This window comes from Gymnoscopelus braueri, assembly GCF_963280865.1.
Source record: "Gymnoscopelus braueri genome assembly, chromosome: 16".
NCBI lineage: Eukaryota > Metazoa > Chordata > Actinopteri > Myctophiformes > Myctophidae > Gymnoscopelus > Gymnoscopelus braueri.
Window position 1 is genome coordinate 36,526,285 of NC_137616.1, and position 25,539 is coordinate 36,551,823.

The 25,539-nt window shown below is 43.3% G+C and overlaps 1 protein-coding gene across 2 annotated transcripts in view; it reads right to left on the bottom strand.

The window, feature by feature from the left end:
• The window catches only part of plcb4b (phospholipase C, beta 4b), a 128,567-nt gene that overhangs the window by 47,749 nt on the left and 55,279 nt on the right, over positions 1–25,539 (bottom strand). For both annotated transcript variants that reach the window (XM_080453641.1, XM_080453640.1), the window contains 4 exons: positions 18,564–18,661; positions 7,641–7,721; positions 6,372–6,431; positions 2,780–2,923 (listed from right to left, as the gene is read on the bottom strand). In XM_080453641.1, the coding sequence (XP_080309767.1) occupies positions 2,780–2,923; positions 6,372–6,431; positions 7,641–7,721; positions 18,564–18,647 (369 nt within the window). In that variant the 5' untranslated portion in view covers positions 18,648–18,661. The remainder of the gene's footprint in view (positions 1–2,779; positions 2,924–6,371; positions 6,432–7,640; positions 7,722–18,563; positions 18,662–25,539) is intronic.

Genomic DNA, 25,539 nt, shown 5'->3' on the forward strand with positions numbered 1-25,539 from the left:
GTTTTCTGCAGCCTACACATGCAGTGTAGGCTGTTTTCATCTCTAAAACGAACTTGTGGGTGTCACGCTAATGAACCAGTTTTATCCGGTTTAGGGCCCGCCCTTCCATATCCGATAATTTGCACGCACACATACATGCAATGCATGCATCATTTCCGTATCCGTTCTAGACCCAGACCGGATCAGCAGCCTGCAAAGCAACTTGATCCCAGTCTACCTAGTTCAATGGTTACCGACCAACAACAACACACTACCACGGAATGAAAGTAAACAACACGCAAATCACGTTTGCGAAAATAATATTCAATTACTTTAACTTCTGGGAAAAAAAGTACCTGTGAGTAATTTGTTATATTACTTGTTACTGTAAAAAAAAGTAATATATTACTTTTTCCATTACTTTACTCTCATTACTTTCCAACACTGTCCTTGACTTGAAAAGGTTTGAGAACCAGTGCTCTAATGCCCGAAATAGGTACGCCAGGTTGAAATTGCTTAAATAAGGTCTCTGTGTGTGTGTGTGTGTGTGTGTGTGTGTGTGTGTGTGTGTGTGTGTGTTTGGGGGGGGTAATTTCTGACGTCGACTGATATAATTTATTTCCACCAGGCCAGACCAATCCATCCCAGAAAACAGCGCATTAATCTGTCTGAATGTGATATTTATAGGCCAGTAGCGCTGTGGGTTTTACACAAAAATGTGTCCATGATGTGGAAGACTGCAGCCAGGGGTGTTTGTAATGTGCTACTGTAGAGAGAGAGAGAGAGAGAGAGAGAGAGAGAGAGAGAGAGAGAGAGAGAGAGAGAGAGAGAGAGAGAGAGAGAGAGAGAGAGACAGCAGTGAGAGAGTGTGTGTTTGAGCTAGAGAGAGAGAGAGAGAGAATGTGAGAGACTGTGAGAGAGGGAAGGGGAGGCAGAATGAGAGAGAAAGAGCGACAGAAAGACAGAGGGGGGCCGAGAGTGACAGAATGATGGAGTGAGAGGGGACAGATTGAGTGACGGAGAGAAAGAGAGAGAGGAGGAAAAAGCAGAGAGCTGAGTAGCCACACAGAGAGAGAGAGGGAGAGTGACTCATTCCAAACATCACCATTCAAGAGAGCAAGGCAAGACCCCCTCGGCTGTGTGCGTGCGTGCGTGCGTGCGTGCGTGCGTGCGTGCGTGCGTGCGTGCGTGCGTGCGTGCGTGCGTGCGTGCGTGCGTGCGTGCGTGCGTGCGTGCGTGCGTGCGTGCGTGCGTGCGTGCGTGCGTGCGTGCGTGCGTGCGTGCGTGCGTGCGTGCGTGCGTGCGTGCGTGGAAAGAGTACTCAGATACTGTACTTAAGTAAAAGTAGCAATACCACAATATAAAAATACTCTGTTACAAGTAAAAGGCCTGTGTTCAAAATGTTACTTGAGTAAAAGTACCAAAGTATTGGCATCAAAATGTACTTAAAGTACCAAAAGTATGAGACACGTTGTGAGCTTGTAGATCTGCTATTTTCAAATATAGTATAAAATAGGTTAATGTATGTTTTAAAATATAATAATTGATAATTACAAAGTAACTAGTAACTAAAGCTGTCTAAAAAAAATTGTGGAGTAAAAGTACAATATTTGCCTCTGAGATGTAAGGGAGTAGAAGTAAAAGTATTGAAAATCGGAAATACTCCAGTAAAGTAAAAATACCTCAAAATAGTACTTAAGTTCAGTACTTGAGTAAATGTACTTAGTTACTTTACACCACTGGCGTGCGTGCGTCATATGAACCATTGACCTAGCAACACACTCCAGGCTCAACTCAATATTGCGTTGGCTTATGGTGTATGAATGGTGGCGTGAATGACGAGGTACTGTCATTAAAAGGACCGTGTTGTCGTCTATTGTCTATCATTTTTATTTTTATCATCAGGTTATTGTGCTGACAATGCGTCACGAAAGCGACACACTGATCAGTGTGTCCAGGTTCCAGTAGCCATTATTAGCTGGGTTGTTGCTTGGGTGAAAAAGGCTCTCTCTCTCAAAGTACAATCAACACTCAAGCAGTGTTGATTTCGTCGACTAAAACTATGACGAAATATTTTCGTCGACTACCTTTTTTCACTGCCGAAAACTAAACTAAAACTAAAACTAAAACTAAACAAAAAAATGTTAGTGAGTGACTAGTGGAGAAGATATCCAGTAGAACTAAAAGACAAGTCATTTTATGTTTGGTTGCGCTCAAGGTGTTGCGCTCTGAAAATAGCAGATCTACAAGCGCTGCGACGCGTTGTGAGCTTGTAGATCGGCTATTTTCAGCATGCAACCAATTGTAAAATCGGCCATTACGATGCCATCAGGGCATCGCCAACATACATTGTAGTCGACTAAATCAACTGTAGATTTAGTCGACAATAATCTTATGATATTTAGTCGACTAAAACTAGACAAACAGTAAAACATTTCAGATGACTAAAATATGACTAAAATTAAATGGAATTTGATTCAAAAGACTAAAACTGAATCAAAATGTGCTGTCAAAATCAACACTACGCTGTAGTATGATCAAGTAGGGCATTAAATTACGAAAAAACACCGGAGTTAGAACAGGAGTTAAGAGGTCTCTGCCCGACAGCAACGATATTCAATGGCCGGGGGCGGTGGGTGTCCCTCTGCGTCAAAGAACTGATCTACAATCCTGCAACGCGGTTTGTCTGCTCAAGCGATAGTGTTGTGCGATATACGGGAGTATAAACGAGGCATCGTTCACTGAGGAGCAGCTGAACAAACAGGCTGATCATCTTATCTCATCATGTGCTGTTATTTACCCTGGCTGTCTCTGGGCTCTCGGCCACCATGTACATGAAGCTGAGGTTGACCAGGTCCGTCCCGCTGCAGATGCAGATCACACAGCCCTCCAGGTCCGACTCCGTCTTCCCCACGGCCTCGAAGGACGACAGGATTTTAGGGTCCTGAATGATGGAGGGAGTGAGAGAGAGAGAAAATATTTTTTTCCAAAATATACAGAAAGTGTAAGTAAAAATAAGACCTGGGGAAATAAAAACGCAGGCAACTGTAAACATACTAAACACAAATGGTGCTTTTTCGCTACATGGTAACAGGTTCGTTGACTCAGGTTGACTCAGACTTTTGATGCTTTTGTGTGACACTGTAGTATGATCAAGTAGGGCGTTATTTTTTGAGAAAAAGCACTTACATGCTCTTGTTAATACCTTTCAGAAAATATAGCAAAAATAGCAGATCTACAAGCTCACAACGCATCTTGTAGACTGGCTATTTTCGCTACTTTTGCATGACAATGTTGGGCATTACTCTACCAAAAAAAAACAAGAAAAGTTTAAATATGGAGATACAAGGTTTCGAGTCACCCAACATAGATGAACACACACAACCCAATGAAACACTCCCTTTTGATGTTTTAAATCTAATTGAGTCACCGTGTGTCCACCATAGGGACCAGTGACGCATCTCTGCTTGAATGAACTGCATGACAGGCAACAGGCAACAGGCTTCAGGCGCGGCCGCGGCGGGGCCTCCTTTCAAACGTGGCCGTGGGTGGTTCATTGAATTAGCTGGCGGCGTAACCGTGTTATAGCTTTAGCTGCTGTCGCGTGTTCTCCTGCATCTGCTTGCAGAATGAGGCAGGTAGAGCCTTCCAGCAAACAGCAGGCAGGATGTGGGGGCCGTAACGTACTGTACGTGCACTGCCGGGCGTTTGAGCTCAGGGTTCACACGTACACAAAGGGTGCGCAGGAATATATAGTCGCTGTCGGGCAGAAACCTCTTATGTCCATATTTGTTGTGTTCTTTTGTAAATTAATGCCCTACTTGGTCATTCAACAGCGTCACACAAAAGCATCAAAAGTAGCAGATCTACAGGCTCGAAACCCGAGCTGCTATTTTTGCTATTTTTGAATTTGAATCCTGAAAAGTAACAGTTTTGGACGTTTCCACCCGACAGAGACGATATGTATTGTACAGTGTACACGCATGATGAGTACAAATACAAAACCGACCACCACTCTCTCTGCCAACAGCACGCACGGACGGACGCACGCACGCACACACACACACACACACACACACACACACACACACACGCACGCGTGCGCGTGTTGCCTCCCACAATTTTCAAATGTTTCCGGTCATACAGTCTGGGACTCGGAAGCTCTGGTCAGGATTAAAATATAAAGCGGATGTGAAGCTTCCTCCCGACTTCCGTTTCGTCTTTACAGTCGCGCAAATGTATCCTTGTAACAGCCTATTTCTATGGTATTGATACTATTACTTAAGTAAAGAATGAGAGTACTTTTTCCACCACTGCTCATTAGGAGCAGTGGTCCATGTGGACGATGCCCTCGGCTGCTGTCAGGAGGCCTAATTTAGCCCTCATGGCGCCCCACACCGCATCAGGACATGATACCGCCGGCGCTGAGCACAATCAGTCAATATTTAATACACGTGTTTGTGTGTGGCCTACATCAAACACAGCTGATTAGCTGCCATCTGTGTGGGGAGCAGTTCATGCAGCTATGGTCGCTGAGCACACGCTCATCATGGCCGGAAAGCACTTCTTTATTATTAGCCGGGGATGACAGCAGCAGTGGTGGAAAAAGTACTCAAATGTTTTACTTAAGTAAAAGTATCAATACTGCCATGTAGAAGTACTCCGTTACGAGTAAAAGTCGGGAATTCTAAATTTATTTGAGTAAAAGTACAAAATCGCGACGCGTTGTGAGCTTGTAGATCGGCTATTTTCAAATAGCCTCGGTATAAAATAGCACTAAAGTGGTTAATGTATGTTTTATAATGTAATAATTTATATCTGCAAAGTAACTAGTAACTAGTAAGTTGTCAAATAATTGCAGGGGAGTAAAAGTACGATATTTGCCTCTGAGATGTAGTGGAGTAGAGGTAAAAGTATAGACAATTGGAAATACTCCATTAAAGTAAAAGTACCTCAAAATTGTACTTAAGTACAGTACTTAAGTAAATGTACTTAGATACTTTCCACCACTGGATGACAGCAGTCATTTTGATAGAGACCTTACATTGTGGAAATCTATGGGCTTTTTTTCAAATATTACTTAGAATAAAAGGAAGCAGGCAAACAAGAAAAACAACGTGCTTTGCATTATAAAAGAAGAAAACAAGAAAAACTTAGAAATAAAACACAGCTAGAATTATCAATGATTAAGAAAGTTAAATGGATGATAAAATGAGAAGCTTCAAGAATCATGAGAAATGGTGCCATGGAAAGGCTATAGGTTACAAAGATTTTTAACAGAAGCCTTCCTCTCTAATCTCTTTCACATAATTGTGAAAGCGTCACATAATTTGGGAGCTTAATTGAAGACAGCTGCATATCCACTTTCCTGTTGGGATATTGTTATGCAAATCCAGCAAGCCTGCAGTAGAGGATCTAAGTATTACCGCCTGTGGGATCTGCTACTTTTGATGTTTTTCAATTTGAATCCTGAAAAGTAACAGTTTTAGACATACAGTATGAGGTCTCCACCCGGGCAGAGACGATTATGAAGGAGTCAAATGTTTAATGGCTGTGGAAATAAAACGCAGAGCGAGAAGTCCCCGCCAGTCATCGATATAGCGAGGCTGAGGACGATTACAGGTATGGATGACCTGGCCGACGCACCTGTTGGGTTACTATGCAATTATACTGCTGTCTGTGGCCAGAGAGGTCAGCAGACGAGAGGAGTATTAGGGATGGAAGCGTGGAGGGAGCAGGGAGATATTAAACGGTTGGATGGGGAGGAGGGAGAGCGTGAAGGTTGCTGTCTGAAAGGGCTTGCTCACCGCACACCGAAAATAGGAAACCTACGAGCTTGCAGATCTGCTATTTTTGATGTGCGACGCGGGCGTGCAACTAAATGCAGTGGTGGAAAGTAACTAAGTACAATTACTTAGGTACAATTTTTAGGTTTTTGTACTTTAAGTGAGTATTTCCAATTTCCAGTACTTTTACTTCTACTTCACTACATCTCAGATCCAAATATTGTACTTTTACTCCACTACATTTATTTGAAAAGTTTAGTTACTAGTTACTTTGTAGATTTTGATTATCATTACAAAACATAGCCTACATTAGTCACTTCAGCCCTATGTACATTTCGACCATTTGAAAATAGCAGATCTACAAGCTCACAATGCGTCGTGATTGTGAGGGTGCTTTTAGAACATTTTAATGGCAATACTTTTGTACTTTTACTCAAGCACATTTTGAATTCTGGACTTTTACTTTTAACAGAGTATTTCCATATTGCAGTATTGATACTTTTACTTAGTAAGTAAAACATTTGAGTACTTTTTCCACCACTGACTAAATATAAACCTGGCTTGAGGTGCAGGTGAACGATTAACTTGTCTCACTCAAGGTCTCACCTTCGGCATGGCTCCAACACGAATACTGTTGATGAGAGAACACTCCAGTACCTGTCCCTCCTGCAGAGAGAGAGAGAAAGAGAGAGAGAGAGAGAGAGAGAGAGGGAGGGAGAGAGGGAGAGACGGACAGTGAGAGAGAAAGAGAGAGGGGGGGAGGGGGGAGGGGAGGGGGGGAGGGGGGAGGGGAGGGGAGGGGGGGAGGGGGCGAGAGGGGGAGAGAAGACAGAGAGATATGACAGGAGAAATTGGGAGAAGGCTAACAGGGCTAACAGCCCCTCATCATTTATCATCATCATCTGTGCAGATCAAGGTGACCCTAACATGACGAGGCCTTTATGTCGTTTGAAATGACATTTTAACGACTGCTCCTCCGCCAATAGCTTTGTCGTGTCATTCGGGACGACTGTGTCTGTAGTACGTGTCTGAATGTACTCCACTGTCCAATAATAGATTTATGGTCTAATAAAAGATTTATTCCTTTGTGTCTCCCGCTCTGAATCTCTATCCTTTAGTCATGGTTCTACCTATTGTCCTATGGGCCTGACTACTGTGTAATGTCCTATGGTCCTATGTAATGTCCTATGTAATGTCCTATGTTAATGTCCTATGGTCCTATGTAATGTCCTATGGTCCTATGTAATGTCCTATGGTCCTATGTAATGTCCTATGTAATGTCCTATGGTCCTATGTAATGTCCTATGTTAATGTCCTATGGTCCTATGTAATGTCCTATGGTCCTATGTAATGTCCTATGGTCCTATGTAATGTCCTATGGTCCTATGTAATGTCCTATGTAATGTCCTATGGTCCTATGTAATGTCCTATGTTAATGTCCTATGGTCCTATGTTAATGTCCTATGGTCCTATGTAATGTCCTATGGTCCTATGTAATGTCCTATGTAATGTCCTATGGTACTATGTAATGTCCTATGGTCCTATGTAATGTCCTATGGTACTATGTAATGTCCTATGGTCCTATGTAATGTCCTATGGTCCAATGTAATGTCCTATGGTCCTATGTAATGTCCTATGTTAATGTCCTATGGTCCTATGTACTGTCCTATGGTCCTATGTAATGTCCTATGGTCCTATGTAATGTCCTATGGTCCTATGTAATGTCCTATGTTAATGTCCTATGGTCCTATGTAATGTCCTTTGGTCCTATGTAATGTCCTATGGTCCTACAGTACGTAATGTCTCATGGTCTTACAGTATGTAATGTCTCATGGTCCTACATAACATCATATTGTCTTTTAAAGAGGAACCTACCTTCCCCTCACTCTTCCAGGTGATGAAGAAGCCAAACTCGTCCACCCTCATCTGGCAGTTGGGCTCGAAAAAATACGGGTCCTGTGGAGAGAGAGAGAGAAGGAGGAACAGCTCATCAGAACCGGTTGGGAATGGCCTGGGCCGTAGCGTGACGGTCCAGGCACCCTAGGCTGCAATGCCAGCCTGACAGCGTGTCGCGGGTTCGACTCCCGTTCCCGACGACCTTTGCTGCGTGTCACCCCCTTCCCCCCCCATATCTCCCCATTTCCTGTCAGCATACTTTCCCTATCCCTCTCTAAAAAAATAAATAAAGGCATAAAAAGCCCCCAAAAAATCTAAAAGGAACCGGTTGGGATATTAAGCCATTAATTACCATATATAATTAACCATTGTTTACAGGCAACATTTTCAAACACAAATAGCAGATCTACAAGGTCACAATGTTTTAGCTTGTAGATTGGCTATTTTTTTTACAATAGGACTTAAGTGGTTAAACAGCTCCACTATGCTGTGCACCCTGACACACTATTAAAGATCACACACACACACACACACACACACACACACACACACACACACACACACACACACACACACACACACACACACACACACACACACACACACACACACACACACACACACACACACACACACACACACACACACACACACACACACACACACACACACACACACACACACTTACTTTGCAGAACAGGAGGACAGGATCTAATGCTAGGGCAAACACAAAGTGAGATAAACGAGAAGAGCATGAAGTGTTGAGTGCAAAACATTGTTTACCTGGAACGCTGGATAACCCCAGGAAAACTGTGTGTGTGCGTGTGAGCGCGCGTGCACGTGTTTAGGTATGCAAGACTGTGTTTGTGTTAGCCGAAAGTGTGTGTGTGTGTGTGGTATGTGTGTGTGTTAACCCATTAAGACCCTGAGACCGATTCTACAAAATGTCAAAAAACAGTTTTCTGAAACACTTATGTTGCTATAATGTTAGTGGTTCCCAAACTTTTTCATGTCAAGGACCCACAAAATGATATGTATTCGGCCGCGGACCGCCCCCGCCCCCCCCCCCATCTCAAAACATCCAGGGACCCCCCCGGAAGCAAAGGTTTGAGTTACAAATGTTCGCTTTAAAAAATATATACATTCAAAGATTTGCAAAAAATTAATTACTCGCTACACGAGCTTGTAGATCTGCTATTTTTGAATAGCCAAATAAATAAATAAATGAAGCAGATGCCTTCCCGGTCTTAATGGATTAAAGTACTAGACAGGCCCTCAGGGCTCCATCTATCAGCAGGTGTCAGACAGAGGACTGTCTATTCGGTTCAACAGGAGTCAAAGCAGACAAGCGTCTCACATTGATCCTGCTGTCAGCTCAGCCTGTGCTGTCTGTCACTGGAAGCCCAGGATTGACTCATATTTTTTACTCTTCCATTTTTATCCCTTTTTAGATCAGGGGTCTTCAACCTGCGGGGCCGGGGCCCACTGGTGGGCCGTGAGGGTACTGCAAGTGCCCCCAAGTAATTTGCAAAACACAAGATGAATGATAATATTAAAAAATATATATATAATATATAATAATGTAAAAACGATTTCATGGTATGTTTTCTCTAAAACCTTAACTTCATCGCTAACCCCTAAACCTAACATTTAAATGTCTATAACCCCAATCGGAATCTTTTCATAATTGTAAGCCTGACTCAAAAAATATTTGTAACCCATAACTGTATATAACAACCATTTCTCTTGTGAAGAAGACCAGGCAATTTGGCCTCACGATGTCTATTTCTCAAATTCTACTACACTCACAAGTATAATACAAGAACACACACACACACACACACACACGTACAGTATACAATAGATCCTTTTGATTTATAGGGAGGGGTGCTGACAAAAATGCGCGCGCAGACACACACACACACACACACACACACACACACACACACACACACACACACACACACACACACACACACACACACCACATAGTAAACAGATTTGACCACAGACAGTAACTGAGCAACCATCCTCCCCTTCACCTCTCTGTAACCCATAGCTCTTCTATCACAACCATTGAAAAACTAACAGGGGGGGGAAAATCCCCTGTTATATTATTTCCCTTTTGTGAGAGCGGCGGGACCCGGAGTAATCCATGTTGTTAAAGCCTGCCTCTCTCTGGTCCATGCTCAGACACGGAGGCTTCAGCTGCAGGTACAGCGCTGTAGCCCAGCAATGCCTCCATTCAAATAGATTTGAATAGATTTTTTATACCTGACTAAATTGATTACACTGACTAACGACTTAAGCTCCAATTTACGCTTTGTCATACAATGGTGTTGCATAAAAATAGTCAAAATAGCCGATCTACAAGCTCACAACACGTTACAATGTGAGCTTGTCGAGCTTGTATTTCTGACAATTTTCACACAAAAAACTAAACAAAACTAAAATGTCTTCCCCCAAATAGATTATTTTATTAAATTATTTCAATTAATTGTTGCACCCCAACATGGGGTCTCGGCGGTTTGCGACGGCGTTGTGTGATGGAACATGGACAGAGCTGAAAGGCACATGTTGTAGACAGACTGCTGTGCTGGCTCCACATCAGCGCAGCACAAGAAGACACTACTGTTCCATAAGAGATTTATGAGAACACTCTGCTCTCACACCACACACACACACACACAGTAATTAGCGGAGGATATCACTCTTCATCCAGTAGAGAGATGAACAGAAACTCTGGCAACGTTCCTCTGTCTCATAGTCAAGTTTGTGTGTGTGTGTGTGTGTGTGTGTGTGTTGTGACATGTGCAGAACCTTCTGTTCTTGGATCTCTCCTACTTGTCACAATGCTCTTTAAAAGGGAACAGACAGGCAGACTTTTGTATTTGGCCTTGTGTCTGGCCTTCTTTCTCACACACACACACACACACACACACACACACACACACACACACACACACACACACACACACACACACACACACACACACACACACACACACACACACACACACACACACACACACACACACACACACACACACACACACACACACACATCTGGAGGCGTAGCGAGAGTGGATAACAGGATAAAACCTATGGTACAAGCATCGGTGCGACACATGATTTACAACCCAGCTCTGCATTTTGCAGCCCGACGCAGCTGGTGATCTTAATCCTGTACAGTCAAGAGTACATTTTGGACAGTACAATCTTACATAATACTTAACTTACTCACACGGCTACAGTATATTTGGGATTTAACCAGGGGACCTCTCTGTTAGGGGTCTACATACTGTAATAATAACCCTGAGGCACAACTCAGGGTCCATTTGGTTCTATTTGTACACTTTCTCTTTCTTTTCAGAGTTCAGTTTAGAGTTTAGAGTTTCTGTGAGCAGCAGCAGGAGAGTTTAGCTCTCATCCTGCATTCTGGTCAAATTCAACAATTGTAAAGGACTGTTGATGTCAGATTTTTTTCCCCCCAGAATCATTGAAGTCGAGTTTTTCTCTGCCTGGTCTGGTTTGTCAATACCAGTCTGCCCAGTACCCATGGAAACCAGCGGGGAGAATGTTGGCGATAGTACTGCGATCAATCTGATCAATCAATGACACATAAAAACGGTGTGTGTCTGGCTGTGGAAGGTGCTTGATTTGGGCGTTAGCACACCGCGCGCGCACACACACACACACACACACACACACACACACACACACACACACACACACACACACACACACACACACACACACACACACACACACACACACACACACACACACACACACACACACACACACACACACACACACACACACACACACACACACACACACACACTTGAAATATTTATTTATGTCCACATAATAAGAAGTACAGGATGTACAAAGGACATAAACACTGCCAGTGCAGTCAGATGAAGGGAAAACAGCCAGTTACAAAGTGCATGTAAAGCAGAGCATTGTTACAAAACAAAAGATGGCATACTTGTCGAACACAGCGGACAACAATCATGGGTAAAGGAAGCCTCCTCCAAATTGAGCGGCTTCCTATAATAGCTGATATTGAGCAGTACCTTGCTAATTGTTTAGCCCTCCTTTTGGAGAGGCCGGCCATTTGCAGCCCCTCACAACCAACTTGTGCACATGTCCTCGACTACCAAAGTCTAGGACATCATCAGCTAGGCTACATCTGTAGCCTAGCTGAGAGATGGTCTGCTCTAGCTGATGATATTTTAGCACTTTGGTTAGGAAGGCTTCCTCTATAGCCAGGGCTGTTAGTGACCCGATCGTTCACTTTGTGATACAAGCGCCAAATTTTCCACAAAGTTTCTTCTGGACCTACTTTTTCACAAAAGCCCGTTAGCCAAGCAAAAAAAAACAATATGGCTGCCATTTTCCAAAATGGCTGCCAGCGAAAGACATGTGGTTTTTGACCTGGATTGTGATTGGATAATCCAATTTGGATTATTTTGTCATCAGAATATAGTTTTGACTTCCCCCCACCCCTTCCCCCCGTTAGCCACCCAATATGGCTGCCATTTTCCAAAATGGCTGCCAGTGAAAGACATTTTATGTGTTTTTTTTACCTGGTTTGAAATTATTTTGGCATCAGAATATAGTTTTGACTACCCCCCGCCCCCTCTCCCCGTTAGCCAAGCAAAAAACAACAACAATATGGCTGCCATTTAACCAAAATGGCTGCCTGCGAAAGACATTTTATGTATTTTTTTTACCTGGATTGAAATAGTTTTGGCATCAGAATATAATTTTGACTCCCCCCGCCCCCTCCCCCCGTTAGCCACGTAAAAAATATATATATGACTGCCATTTTCCAAAATGGCTGCCGGCGACAAACTAACACATTACAAAACAGTACTGTGCTGTTATTGTACAGCACTGTACTTTACTCTACTGTACTGTACTGTTCTGTTATTGTAACGCACAGTACTGTACTGTAGGCCTACTGTACTGTGCTGTGCTGTGCTGTACTGTACTGTGCTGTATAGCTATTGTACAGTACTGTACTGTGCTGTATTGCTATTGTACAGCACAGTACTGTACTGTACTGTACTATACTGTACTGTACTTTGCTGTACTGTACTGTACTGTACTTTACTGTGCTGTATTGCTATTGTATGGCACAGTACAGTACAGTACAGAACAGGCATGGCCTGAAGTGTCTCATGTCTTCCAGAAGCTCAGTCAATACCCACCAGTAACAGTGCTTGACAAGAACAGCACTGCTGATGGGGTTGATGATGCAAGATTTTACCTGTTTGCATGGACGCAGAGGTCCTATGATGCCATTCCACCTACAAGGGCATCTCTTGCACATCATGTGAAGCATGCCACTTATCAAGTTGCCCGTGTCTGAAGCCAGGCAACTGTATGTCAAATGTATACAGAGAGCTCTGCCAGCTGGGGATGGCGAGCAGAAGATGATATTTGGCAAGTGTCGTGGATGACACTACCAATTGCCCAGATTTGTGAACAACTGTCAAAATGCCGGTGCAAGACTGAATGTCGTGGTAGATGCAGTGCTACCGCTTTGGCCTTCAGTGCACACAGCTGATTGCCAGCAAATGTGACGATTAGAACCATTTGTGATCCAGGGGGGGGGGGTAAAAACTCATATGTTGATACCAAAATAATCAAAACCCAATCACAATCCAGGTCAAAATACACATAAAATGTCTTTCCCCAGCAGCCATTTTGGAAAGTGGCAGCCATATTGTTTTTTTTTGCGTGGCTAACGGGGGAGGGGCCGGGGGGGAGTCAAAACTATATTCTGATGCCAAAATAATCAAAATTGGATAATCCAATCACAATCCAGGTCAAAATGAAAATGGCAGCCATATTGGTTTTTTTTTTCACGTGGCTAACGGGGGGAGGGGGCGGGGGAGTCAAAACTATATGTTGATACCAAAATAATCAAAATCCAATCACAATCCAGGCCAAAATACACATAAAATGTCTTTCGCCACCAGCCATTTTGGAAAATGGCAGCCATATTGGATTTTTTTGCGTGGCTAACGGGCTTTTCTGCAAAAGTAGGTCCTAGGCATTGTTCATGCCAAATTTGGCGCTTGTATCACAAAATGAACGATTGTAACATAAAAATGGACTTAACAGCCCTGACTACTAAGCTGTAATCAAAAGTACAGCCGACCTCGAGAATGAACACCTCCCTATGGTTTTCATTAACAACAAAGACATCAGGGGTGTTAGCTGAAATGTTAGAGAACACAGAATCATTGTTACACAGGTTAAACATGCTCGGCTTCACAGTAGAATGCTTATACCGCACGCACGCACGCGCACACACACACACACACACACACACACACACACACACACACACACACACACACACACACACACACACACACACACACACACACACACACACACACACACACACACACACACACACACACACACACACACACACACACACACACACACACACACACACACACACACACACACACAAATATCTCACTTAATTTCTTTGTTTTGGACTTTGGTCCTTGAACGGGAGCCAATCCATTTCCTTGTTTGTCTCTTGGCTGGCTTTTGGTGGCCATGCCAGGCAGTAAGTGAGTGGCTGTATAATTGCCTCATTGATCTCCTATAAGCCATCAGTGGCGTTCTCAAGAGGAGGCTATTTAGAATGCCGATCTCCCTAAACATCCTGCCTGCTGATTGGAGGAGAATGACAGGACAGGGTCCTTATGAGAACATGGGCCAAAGGTCAAAGGAAGTGTTCGATCTTCCTCTACGTATATGTCCAGAGGCGAGTGTGTGTGTGTGTGTGTGTGTCCATTCTAATGCATAGAGGAGAACTCGTTGATACCTTCACATTTATTTTCACTCATTCTCTTTTAACCACTTAAAGGAGTAGTTCACCCAAAAAAAAAACGTATTTTCTATCAATTACACACCCCATGAAGCCTTGGATTCATGAATTTGTTCTTGTTTTTGACGTAAGCCAATAATTTCATTACCGGCAGAAAGATGCTAATGTATCCGGTAGGAGACACAAAGTAGACTCTTTGTGTCTCCTACCGGAAATACACCTGGTCATGAAATTATTGGCTTAGGAATGCGACAAAAAACTAAAAAAATCTCCATGAATTCAAGGCTTCATGGGGTGTGCTATTGATAGAAAATAAGATTATTTTTGGGTGAACTACTCCTTTAAACCCCAGCATCCTTATTTCTTTCGCAGAAAATAGCAGATGGACAAGCTCACATCGGCTATTTTCAGCCAAAGCTTTCCCCACAATAACAGAAAAGACACTTGTAGGCTGTAGAGCCCCGAGGGACACCCGTCAACCATTTGGGGTTTAAGTGGTTAAAATAATTGTTCATTCATCGTAATCAAGCAAAAGTTTGAAATAATGGTGGTGTTGATTTGACGTGATATGGCCCCGCCATACTGGACAGGTGTGTCCATAATGTAATGTGTGCGTCTCTCCTTTCTCTGGCTAACTGGTCTGTCAGGATGATAATGACACACCATGCAAAGAGGAGCTCACCATCCATAACTGGCCCTGTGCGGCTCAGACAGAAAATAATGTTTGATCACGCGCACGCGCGCACACACACACACACACACACACACATGTACCTGCCTCTACCATCTGTCGCTCTGTGGGACTTCAGTGAGTAGAGAGCATTTTCTGGAAAGATCCATTCTGTTTAGCATATCCTGTGTGTGTGTGTGTGTGTGTGTGTGTGTGTGTGTGTGTGTGTGTGTGTGTGTGTGTGTGTGTGTGTGTGTGTGTGTACCTGTTTGACAATGAAAGAGTGTGAGCATGTGTGAGAGAGAGAGAGAGAGAGAGAGAGAGAGAGAGTGAGAGAGAGAAAGTCTGGGCAAAGTGTATGTGATCTTAATCAACAACGACATCCCCCAAAGGCATCGCAATAACCAGGCAACAGAGGGACAGCTATTCACGCACAGACACACAGCAGGATAAATTTTTTAAATTGCACCCATTTTTACCTTTTGCCTGTGTCTGAAGCCAAACATTTAAAAAAATCACTCTGCACGTGAGCGCACGTGAGCACGCACACGCACACGCACACACACACACACACACACACACACACACACACACACACACACACACACACACACACACACACACACACACACTCTCCCCCTGGTGACCCAGGTCTATGTTAGCACCTGATCACCACATTCCCCTGGTGACCCAGGTCTATGTTAGCACCTGATCACCACATTCCCCTGGTGACCCAGGTCTATGTTAGCACCTGATCACCACGTTCCCCTGGTGACCCAGGTCTATGTTAGCACCTGATCACCAAGTCCCCCTGGTGACCCAGGTCTACCTTAGAATGAAAACATTCGAATTATAACCATGTCTAATGGTCTGAGTGGATACCGGTTTTCGAGGGGGACGTCACCCTCTTCACGCATGCGTGAATTAGCAGTCATCTCAGCTTCGCCCGTCACATTCGGTGTGACGTGTGACATAACTGTATGTTTATGTCCAAACGAAGGTTTTCCTTCCTACCAGGACATTCATTGCATTCACCTGTATTGCAATACTAGCTGCCAAATCAGGGACTAGTTGAGAGACTGGGAGGAACGGGTGAATGCAATAGGCTCTATGCACAGCAGCCATATTGGAAAGAAGTTCCAAAAGACTCTTACGTAGTTTCTTCACAGGTCTTACCAATGATACTAATGAAGGCTCTGTTCCATTCTGGTCAAACAGAGTCAGGGTGCTGATATTGTGCATGTTGGCTCACTGGAAAAGACTCTGCTACACCAGTGGGTGTCAAAGTGTGGTCCAGGTACCCTAATGGCCCCTTACGTGTGTAACTCTGAGAGTGTACAAATGTAACCGAATGGAATCCTTGAAATTAAAAGGTTTGAGAACCACTGTGCTACACTAAATGGAAACCTTGACAGCCTTCATTACAGTGTTGATTTTGACAGCAAATTTATATTAAGTTTTAGTCATAGCCTTTTGAATAAAATTCCATTTAGTTTTAGTCATATTTTAGTTGGTTACACTTGGTTGCATGCTGAAAATAGCCGATCTACAAGCTCACAACGCGTCGCGCTGCGACGCGTTGTGAGCTTGTAGATCGGCTATTTTTGCTAACACCTAGAAGGAAGTAAGGAAAGAGGCCCTTCCAATATGGCTGCTGTGCATATAGAGCCTGAATAGAAAACAAGCAGTAGGCCCTACCAGGGTTCCTGGAGGACCACCAATCAGACTATCTAGGGCCCATCTGTGGGCTAAATGTGCCCAGGCCAGGCTCCCAGTATAAGAACACTGTATCCACCAGTGCACTGGCCCACTTTTCAACAGCTACTTTGATCTTCTTCAGCCGCTTGCCAGATTCTTTTTTTTTCTCCCTCTGTGATGAAGAGGGATCCTCCTCCCACACTGATGCCCACATTAAACACTAAAGGGATTTCCTGGCGTGTGCGCGCTTATGTGTGTGTGAGCTTGTGTGACACACTTAGCATTTGCCAGGCAAATGTCCTAGCTAACTGTCCTGATTAAGTTAGCGAGAGGAAACATGGGGGGAAAGGAGAGATGCACGCACGCACGCACGCACACGCACACACACACACACACACACACACACACACACACACACACACACACACAGTGAGCAGCTAGGGTATAGGGTCCCTCAGTGACTGTGGTTGGTTCAGACAATCAGCCGCCACGTCAACCACTTCTTAATGAGTGTGATCAATGAGCCAGCTCTGATTAACACCATGACGTAAGCCATGCAATCTGTGTGTGTGTGTGTGTGTGTGTGTGTGTGTGTGCAAACGCTTTATCTCAGGATGGTGTACGTGTAAGTGTGTGCATGTATACACAGTATGTCCGTGTGTACAGCATGTATGCAGGGTTTCATTTGTTAAAAAAACAAACAGAGGGAGACATTTTGCCAACCACTTACTGTAAGCCCACAATTCGTCATACAACTAATAGTGAAAATAGCCGATCTACAAGCTCACAACGTGCTTGAGACATTTGCCCAAAATATCAGAAAGTCTATATTTTCCAAAAGGAAATGCATCTATTTAATTCAGTCTTGACCAGCAGCAGATATAAAACACATCTCCAACGATAAAAATATGACCGGGGGGGAGGGATTGCTGTGCAAGTATGTGTGTGTGTGTGTGTGTGTGTGTGTGTGTGTGTGTGTGTGTGTGCGCGTGTGTGACAGTCATTAGAGTGACTCATGACACGGGGTCAGGGCATGATGACCTAAGTCATCAGGTTTATCGGCAAACCCTGTGAATCACTACAAACGGCCATCTTAGCTCCAGGCATGAAGGTTAATAAACCAATAGCCTGGTTTTCCACTGTAGGACCAGACTGGTGCTGATCTGCGGTTAATTAGAATTCACTAGAACAACTCATTTTAAACCCTTGCACCCCTCAAGTACTGTAGGATGCCTTATATATTGATGCCTTATATATTGAAGCATATTTCAGCATTGACTTGTGATTTCTCATTTCATGACAAATAAATAGAGAAAAGCAGGATTCATCTTCCAGTAAACTACACAGCCTTTTGGTCTGTGGTGTGGATAAACAATCGGTAAATAGCATAATGGGGGCAATCAGATGTGAATGAATCTTAATTACACCACTTAAACCCCTGTAGTCTTAGACAACTGGTCTTGAGTTACAACGGTATTTTGACCACTTTTTCCGTCCACACCAAATCTAGTCAAATAGCGTGTGATCTTGTAGATCTGCTATTTTTGGCTTATGTTCCCCCCAGAATATGATCAGCTATGAAGGGCATCCGCTTTTTTTCTCTCCCGTTGAATTCCCGCATGGCGTTTCAAACATGTCACCCGATGACAGCGCTGGTTTTATTCACCTCGTCAAACCTGTCAAACGACGCTCCCTCCTGCATGAACTCTGGCAGATGCTTCTGCCAGTTGAACTCGTAGGACTTCGTCATGGCTGCTCACACACCTGAGAGAGAGAGACAGAGACAGACAGAGAGAATGGACAAAAACACAGAAAAGTCAGTCAAAAAGAGCAGGTGAAAAGTCTGGGAGTTTGTGTTCTCTGAATATATAGTGCGGTGAACTAAAGAGCTAGCGTTTTGTCTGCCTGCTGTGTCCCTGTGGCCTGAAATTCTTCCCTAATTCACAGAGCAATGGCTGCCAGCCTGCCGCCCCAAATATTATGTTCTGCTGAGAAAGACAAAACCTAAAATAAAATAAAAAAAAACAAATGTACACAAACACCGTATTCAACCAACATGAGAACCGTTGTCATCCGTTTCTGTGAGTATACTTATTTGAGACTGGCCACACGTTAAAATGCTCAGGGTTCAATTTATCCATTTGTACCTCATAGAGTTAGGATTTCACTGTGTTTTTTATTTTTTAACTGCGCGGAAAAAAAAGATTCAGTCTGTCTGGTTTCATATGACACATTCTGCTCACGTGCGTCATGGTGTCAGAACGCTGTCACATTACCGATGAAATCGCCCCAAAACAGGTAGACATGTGACAGACTGAAGCGAGAGTGTGATGTTCTATGTATAGAACCGTCAGCACTTAGTCATTCATGCAAGGCATTATGGGAATTAAATGCTCGACGGTGGCGGAGGTGTTTTATCTGTTAAATCTCACCTACCGCTCACCACATACTGTATGGATGGCTGTTAACAGGTGTGGATGGACGGTAAATGTGTACTTGCACTCACCCACGTGTGTGGTAATGTATGTGTGTGTGTGTGTGTGTGTGTGTGTACGTGTAGATGGTGGTGCAGATAATATACAGATTGCCCATTACGTGCTGCAGAGAGTGGCTTTCCTTCTCTCAAAGGAAAAGATGGAAGGAAACCGGATGTTGTTGAAAGAAGGAGGGAGAGAGACATAATGACAGAGAGAGAGAGAGAGAGAGAGAGAGAGAGAGAGAGAGAGAGAGAGAGAGAGAGAGAGAGAGAGAGAGAGAAACAAAAGGTCAAAATGTATAAAAAGCCGGAGATTAAACAGCGTCTGTAAACTGGGAGAAGAGGCAGACATTTAAAACACGGAGAGGAGAGAAATGAGGAGAGATGGAAATGAGAACGACAGAGAGAGAAGGAAATAGCGAGGTGTTAAGAGATGGGAGACAGGGATATTAGAGAGAGCGAGAGAGTGAGCGAAAGATCGAGAAACTGAGAGAGACAGAGAGAGAGAGAGAGAGAGAGAGAGAGAGAGAGAGATGGGGGTGAATTGAGTAGGAACTGAGACACACAAGGGAGAGGTAGAGAAAATAGAAGGTGCAGACAGCTGTGTGTGACAGAGAGCGAGGTGGACAGGGTGGGGGGTTGGATGGTGGTGGTGGTGGTGGGGGGGGTGGCTGTTTGGGGTCTACTTTGTGATGTGAGGCACACAGCAACCACAGAGCTGCATGAAAACATCTTTGGCGAGCCCCGGCCCACGGCCACGAACCAATTAAGACCTATAAACGTCACTGTACGATGAATAGCAAAAATAGCCATACAAGCTTGTTGATGTGCCTATTTTCGTTATTTTCTTTAACTGCTATTTAACTTCTATGTTGTTGTTTTTTGCCTATAATGATGACAAGCCCAAAATAGGGATGCCCGGGTTAATGTGGTTAAGTGGCTGACCCTGCACTCTGACCTCCACATGTCAAAATGATGTAATTCCCTCTGGGGAATCAATGCAATGTCAAACAAGCAAGCCGCCAATGGCCTGACAGATTAATGCATGCTAAAACCTGTGTGCTGAGCCTCCGGTAGGATGCCAATGTTGTGGAAATGTTCTACAGTAAACTGGACGATAGGAGGTAACATCAGCCAACGAATGTTAATGCGTCGTTTTACATAAACGTAATTACAATTTCTCCACCTCAAGTGTCTCCAAACCCCACGAGAACAGAGCCTTTTTTAAACACAAATTTAACCATTGATCCTAAAACGGTTAACTGTTCAATGAGAGGGTTTTTTGGCATTCAAAGTTTGTTACTAAAGTATGAATAAATTATAATAATTATAAAACACACACACACATGCAAATGAACCTATTTTGCTCATTTGTGTGATTTCACACAAGAGAGACTTTCTCTTGGACTGCATCACATTTGGAACTGAAAACAGTTCTCAATAGATTCCTCTCAAATAAATTGCACACACAACATGCCGACATGCGCGCCCACACACACACACACACACACACACACACAGACACACGCACACGCACACACACTCGCACGCAGTGAAGAAGGAGTCAAGCCCATCAAACACAGCCCTCCACCATCTGTGGTGTCCTGCCAGGGGACTGTAACACAGACACACACACACACACACATCCTGTCATGGGACAGAGAACACAGACGCACACTTCCTGTGGAGAGATCAGGAACGGGGCCCTGGCAGGCAGCCAGTAAACACAGCACCCACAGGGACTGCTTTAGACACATCGAAGCCTCATAGGCAACACTCAATAACCACATCTATGAGGAAACAGGAAACCGTTGCCAAATCTGATTTGGAATCAAATCTCTCATGATGTGAATTAACCCCATGAACCATAGCATCCCTATCCTGGGCATGTCATATGAGCCGTAGGCGAGGATTCAGTGAAAATAGGCAAATGCCCGGCCCAGCCGATCTACAAGCTCACAGCGCGTTACAGCACAACACGTTGGCTATTTTTGGCAAAGACATTTGTTGTTTAGGGGGGCCTGGTACACTCCGAAGTCCTTCTGGTACTTTTAATCAGTGGCGGAAAAAGTACTTAAATGTTTTACTTAAGTAAAAGTATATATACTGCAAGTAAACTGCAAGTAAAAGTCCGGTGTTCAAAATTTACTGGAGTAAAAGTACAAAAGTACTGGTATCAAAATGTGTAAAGTAAAAGTACTGAAATGTTTGAAAATAGCAGATCTACAAGCTCACAACGCGTCGCGATGCGACACGTTGCGAGCTTGTAGATCGGCTATTTTCAAATAACCTATGTATAAAATAGGGCTAAAGTGGTTAATGTGTGTTTTAAAATGTAATAATTTGTATCTGCAAAGTAACTAGTAACTAAAGTTTTCAAATAATTGTAGTGGAGTAAAAGTACAATATTTGCCTTTGAGATGTAGTGGAGTAGAAGTAAAAGTACTGAAAATAGGAAATACTCCAGTAAAGTAAAAAATCACACCCTGTGTGAAGTGGGCGGTGTCTTGCTAGCTAATCACAATACTGAATGGAGTCAACCAATCATGTACAAAAAATAAATACATTTATTGAAACACTCTTTATGATGGAAGAAACCATAACTTGAAAAAAACCAATTTATGGTTTTTTTCAAGTTATGGTTTCTTATATAGGGCTATGCACATGTGTCATGTGACACTGGCCAATCACAGTCCTGAATAGACTGTGATTGGCCAATCACGGTGCATTGTACAAATTGTACAAATAAAATTGTACAAAATTGTACAAATATCCAAACCTCACTTATAGGGGCGGTTTCACCGCCCAAAAATACCTCAAAATTGTACTTAAGTACAGTACTTGCACAGCATACACGGACGCGTTAAGCCTTCCTCAGCGTGTATCATACACGCTGAGGAAGGCTTGACGCAGAAATGTGTCCGTGTATGCTGTGTCTGTCCGTGCACATATCTATTAAAAGTACCAGAAGGACTTCGGAGTGCTGGCTATTGCTTTCTTACTGTGAATCTTCGTGAGCCGTGCACCCGGCAAACTGCATTATACACAGACTGAAGTCCGTGAGCCAGGGGGGTTGGTCATTACCATCTGAGGGGAATAATGCTCATAGTGATTTTTGTCAAGGTATGCATGTCTAGAGTTAGAAAATATGTGATAGCCTTGCACCAATGGTAGCTTTATGGGTGCTATCATGCATTTTATGTTATAACACTAGGCGAAAATTACATGGGTCAATATATGAAAACATACTATTAACCCCCCCCAAAAAAAATATACAAAAGGTTTTTCAATTGGTTCTGGTACGTCTAGGCATGCTTAAGAACATACAAAAAAATCTAGGAAATTATATTTCTCGTAAAGCCATCATTTTCAAGATGGCGTCCAATATCACTGCCAGGAGCTTAAATGGCTTTATGATACTGTTCAACCTAGAAAGGTGGTTTTGGTGTCTAAAACTAGGTCTTAGGGTTCAAGAAATATGGCTGAATCAGTGAAATTACCATCAGTTAATTTTTTATTGCCAAAACAAAGATGGTGTCCATCCCATGGTGATGTTCCATTGTACTAAATTATGTTAAAAACAACAAAATATTGCAGTTGTGTGAGGGAATCTGTGAACTTCGTGAACGTGATTCATATGGGGACCTGGGGGGGGGGGGGGGCATTCATAGGTGTAGAATCTATTTCTAATGTTATATTTTGACTTGCTGGTCAGTCTTTGGCCTATGTGCTAAAGGTCAGGTCAAGGTCTCTCTCGCACCTTATCGTCCAACCAGGTGTCCAAGCAGGCAGCAGATATGGTCACTGGTTGACATGTACAGCAGGCCCTATTCACCTCACAATTGACATGGAGCCGTTTGTTGACACCTTGCAGGTATATAAGCTCTATAATGTAATTGTGCATCCCGGTGGGATGCACGTTATACAGTCATTCTTCAGCTGCATTGCAAAACTGATGCAAGGTTCAGCACTGGAAGTGGAAATGCATGTGGTTGCAGAACATGACAGGCAAGTTCAGTGGTCAGTCCTGAGTGTATCAGCAGCACTCTGAAGTGGTTTCTATCAACTTGGCCAAAGACATTTGAACAGATACAGCAGTAGCCTACCTGGACACTGCACATCTCCATCCTACTGGCTGACAGTGGGTAGACAACTTCTTCCTACACTTCACATCCACCAGTTTGAATGCGCAGGGAGACACATTGACATTAACTTCACCTTTTCTCTCATGAAGCACATGACTGAAGCACTTCTTCCATGCTGGCCATGTGCAGTGTGCTTGATATCTAACCCAGTGCCAGCTGAAGATGCATGTGCTCCATGCCATAGCATAGAGGCTAAGCTAGACCTTGTCTGTCGGCACCATGATGGATTCTGGATCACTGTCTCTGCTGACCAGTCTGGCGAGCAGACTGCCATAACGATCAGGAAAGATGCTGTCATGATGCATGTGAGTGGAGTGGACTGAAGCCTTCCCCAAAATGTGCAGAAACAGAGGGAGAGTTGAAGCACTGGTGTGTCTTGGTCATAAAATATTGGGGTGTAGGATTCCTCACACACAGAAAGATCATCTCTTCAATCCCATCCTTGGCTAATTTGCCCCCATATTGTTGTGAATAGTAATGTCCTTTACCCACATGAGATGTCATCATGAAGAGTAAGAACATTAAGCAAAAGCCGTTGAGCATGTTGTACACCTTCAGTGCTGACGATAGATACTGCATTTAGTCATGATGAGGCAGACATCACCATGAGTTCCTATATCCCTGATGCAGCCATCTCTGGAAAGGGTGTGATACACATGCTCAGTGATTACACTGATGTTCTTGTCCTGTTGTATGCTGTGTATTGGGGTGTATCAGGTGGACCTACAGTGTAAAGTATAGATGGAGCATTGGGATGGGACAGTCTTATATGTATGACAAAGGCAAGATCAGAGCACACTACACTTTGCTGGCAGGGAACTTCCCAGGCTACCCTGATGTGCTGGGTGAGGTGGGTGCCACAAGTCAATGGCCCTTCCTCCAACACCGACCAACCTGTTGCACCACATGTGGGCTCATTTATTTACAAGTGATGTTGTGGAAAGTGGCAGACCACCAAGCCCCACCTGACAAGTCGTTTGATGTCACAAAATGTGGATAGGAGATCTAGGATATTCTTGTTGCTGTCATTGCTAAGGGTGACCCCACCGTCAGAGCTATGTGACATGGTGCAATAGAATATTGGTTGGAGAATACAGATGTAGTTGCAAAAGATACATATTTGACATTAGATTATATCATTTTACATTCATGTTATTATGAATACCAGTTCTTGTGACATGTTAATGACACTTTTCACAAAACAAAATCATGAATAGTGAACCATGAATGTTCATCAAGTTGTTTCCATTTGTTGTTCTCCCAGAGGTCAATTTTAACCTTGACCTGACCTTTGACATGATTGACCTGATATTAAAAAAATAACATCAGGAATGGATTCTACATATGAAAACCCTAAAAAAGAGGTATTAAACAGAGGTATTCTAAGACAAGCGGATTAAAAGTAAAAAATTGCCAGGCGTGTGTTTAGTGGCCATTTTGGATATTTTCTTACCCATTGCACTATATTCTGTTTATTGAATTTCATAATACATTTCCTTAGAATCTAACATGGTTTTAAATCTATAGGTAATTTACAAAGGAACCCTTTGTGTTCCATCTTTCATTAAAACCAAAGTACATCTTATGTCACATATAGTCACTATGTTGTCACTGCCTGTAATAGAAAAATATTCTAGATATGCAAATTTTAACAACCTTTCTGGACAATATATAGTCTGCGCTTTATCCCAACCATTTTTCAGAGAGAGAGGGTCAATTATAAGAGAGAACCATCAGTTTGAAGTAGAATGCTTCATTCGGATTTTGAAAACTGTGTTTTGGCTTGTGGTTATAAAAGGAGTGATAACACACAGATAGCTACCACCGATGCAAGGCTATCACATTTTTCCTAGCTCTAGGGGTGTATACCTACCCAAAAATCACTATGAGAATTATTCCCCCCAGATGGTAATGATGACCCCATTTTTGGGGTCCTGGCTCACGGGCTCCTTTTTGTTTTCTACTGGCCTAGTACAGACCCCTGGGGGACCCCAGGTCAAATAAGTATATATTACAGTAGG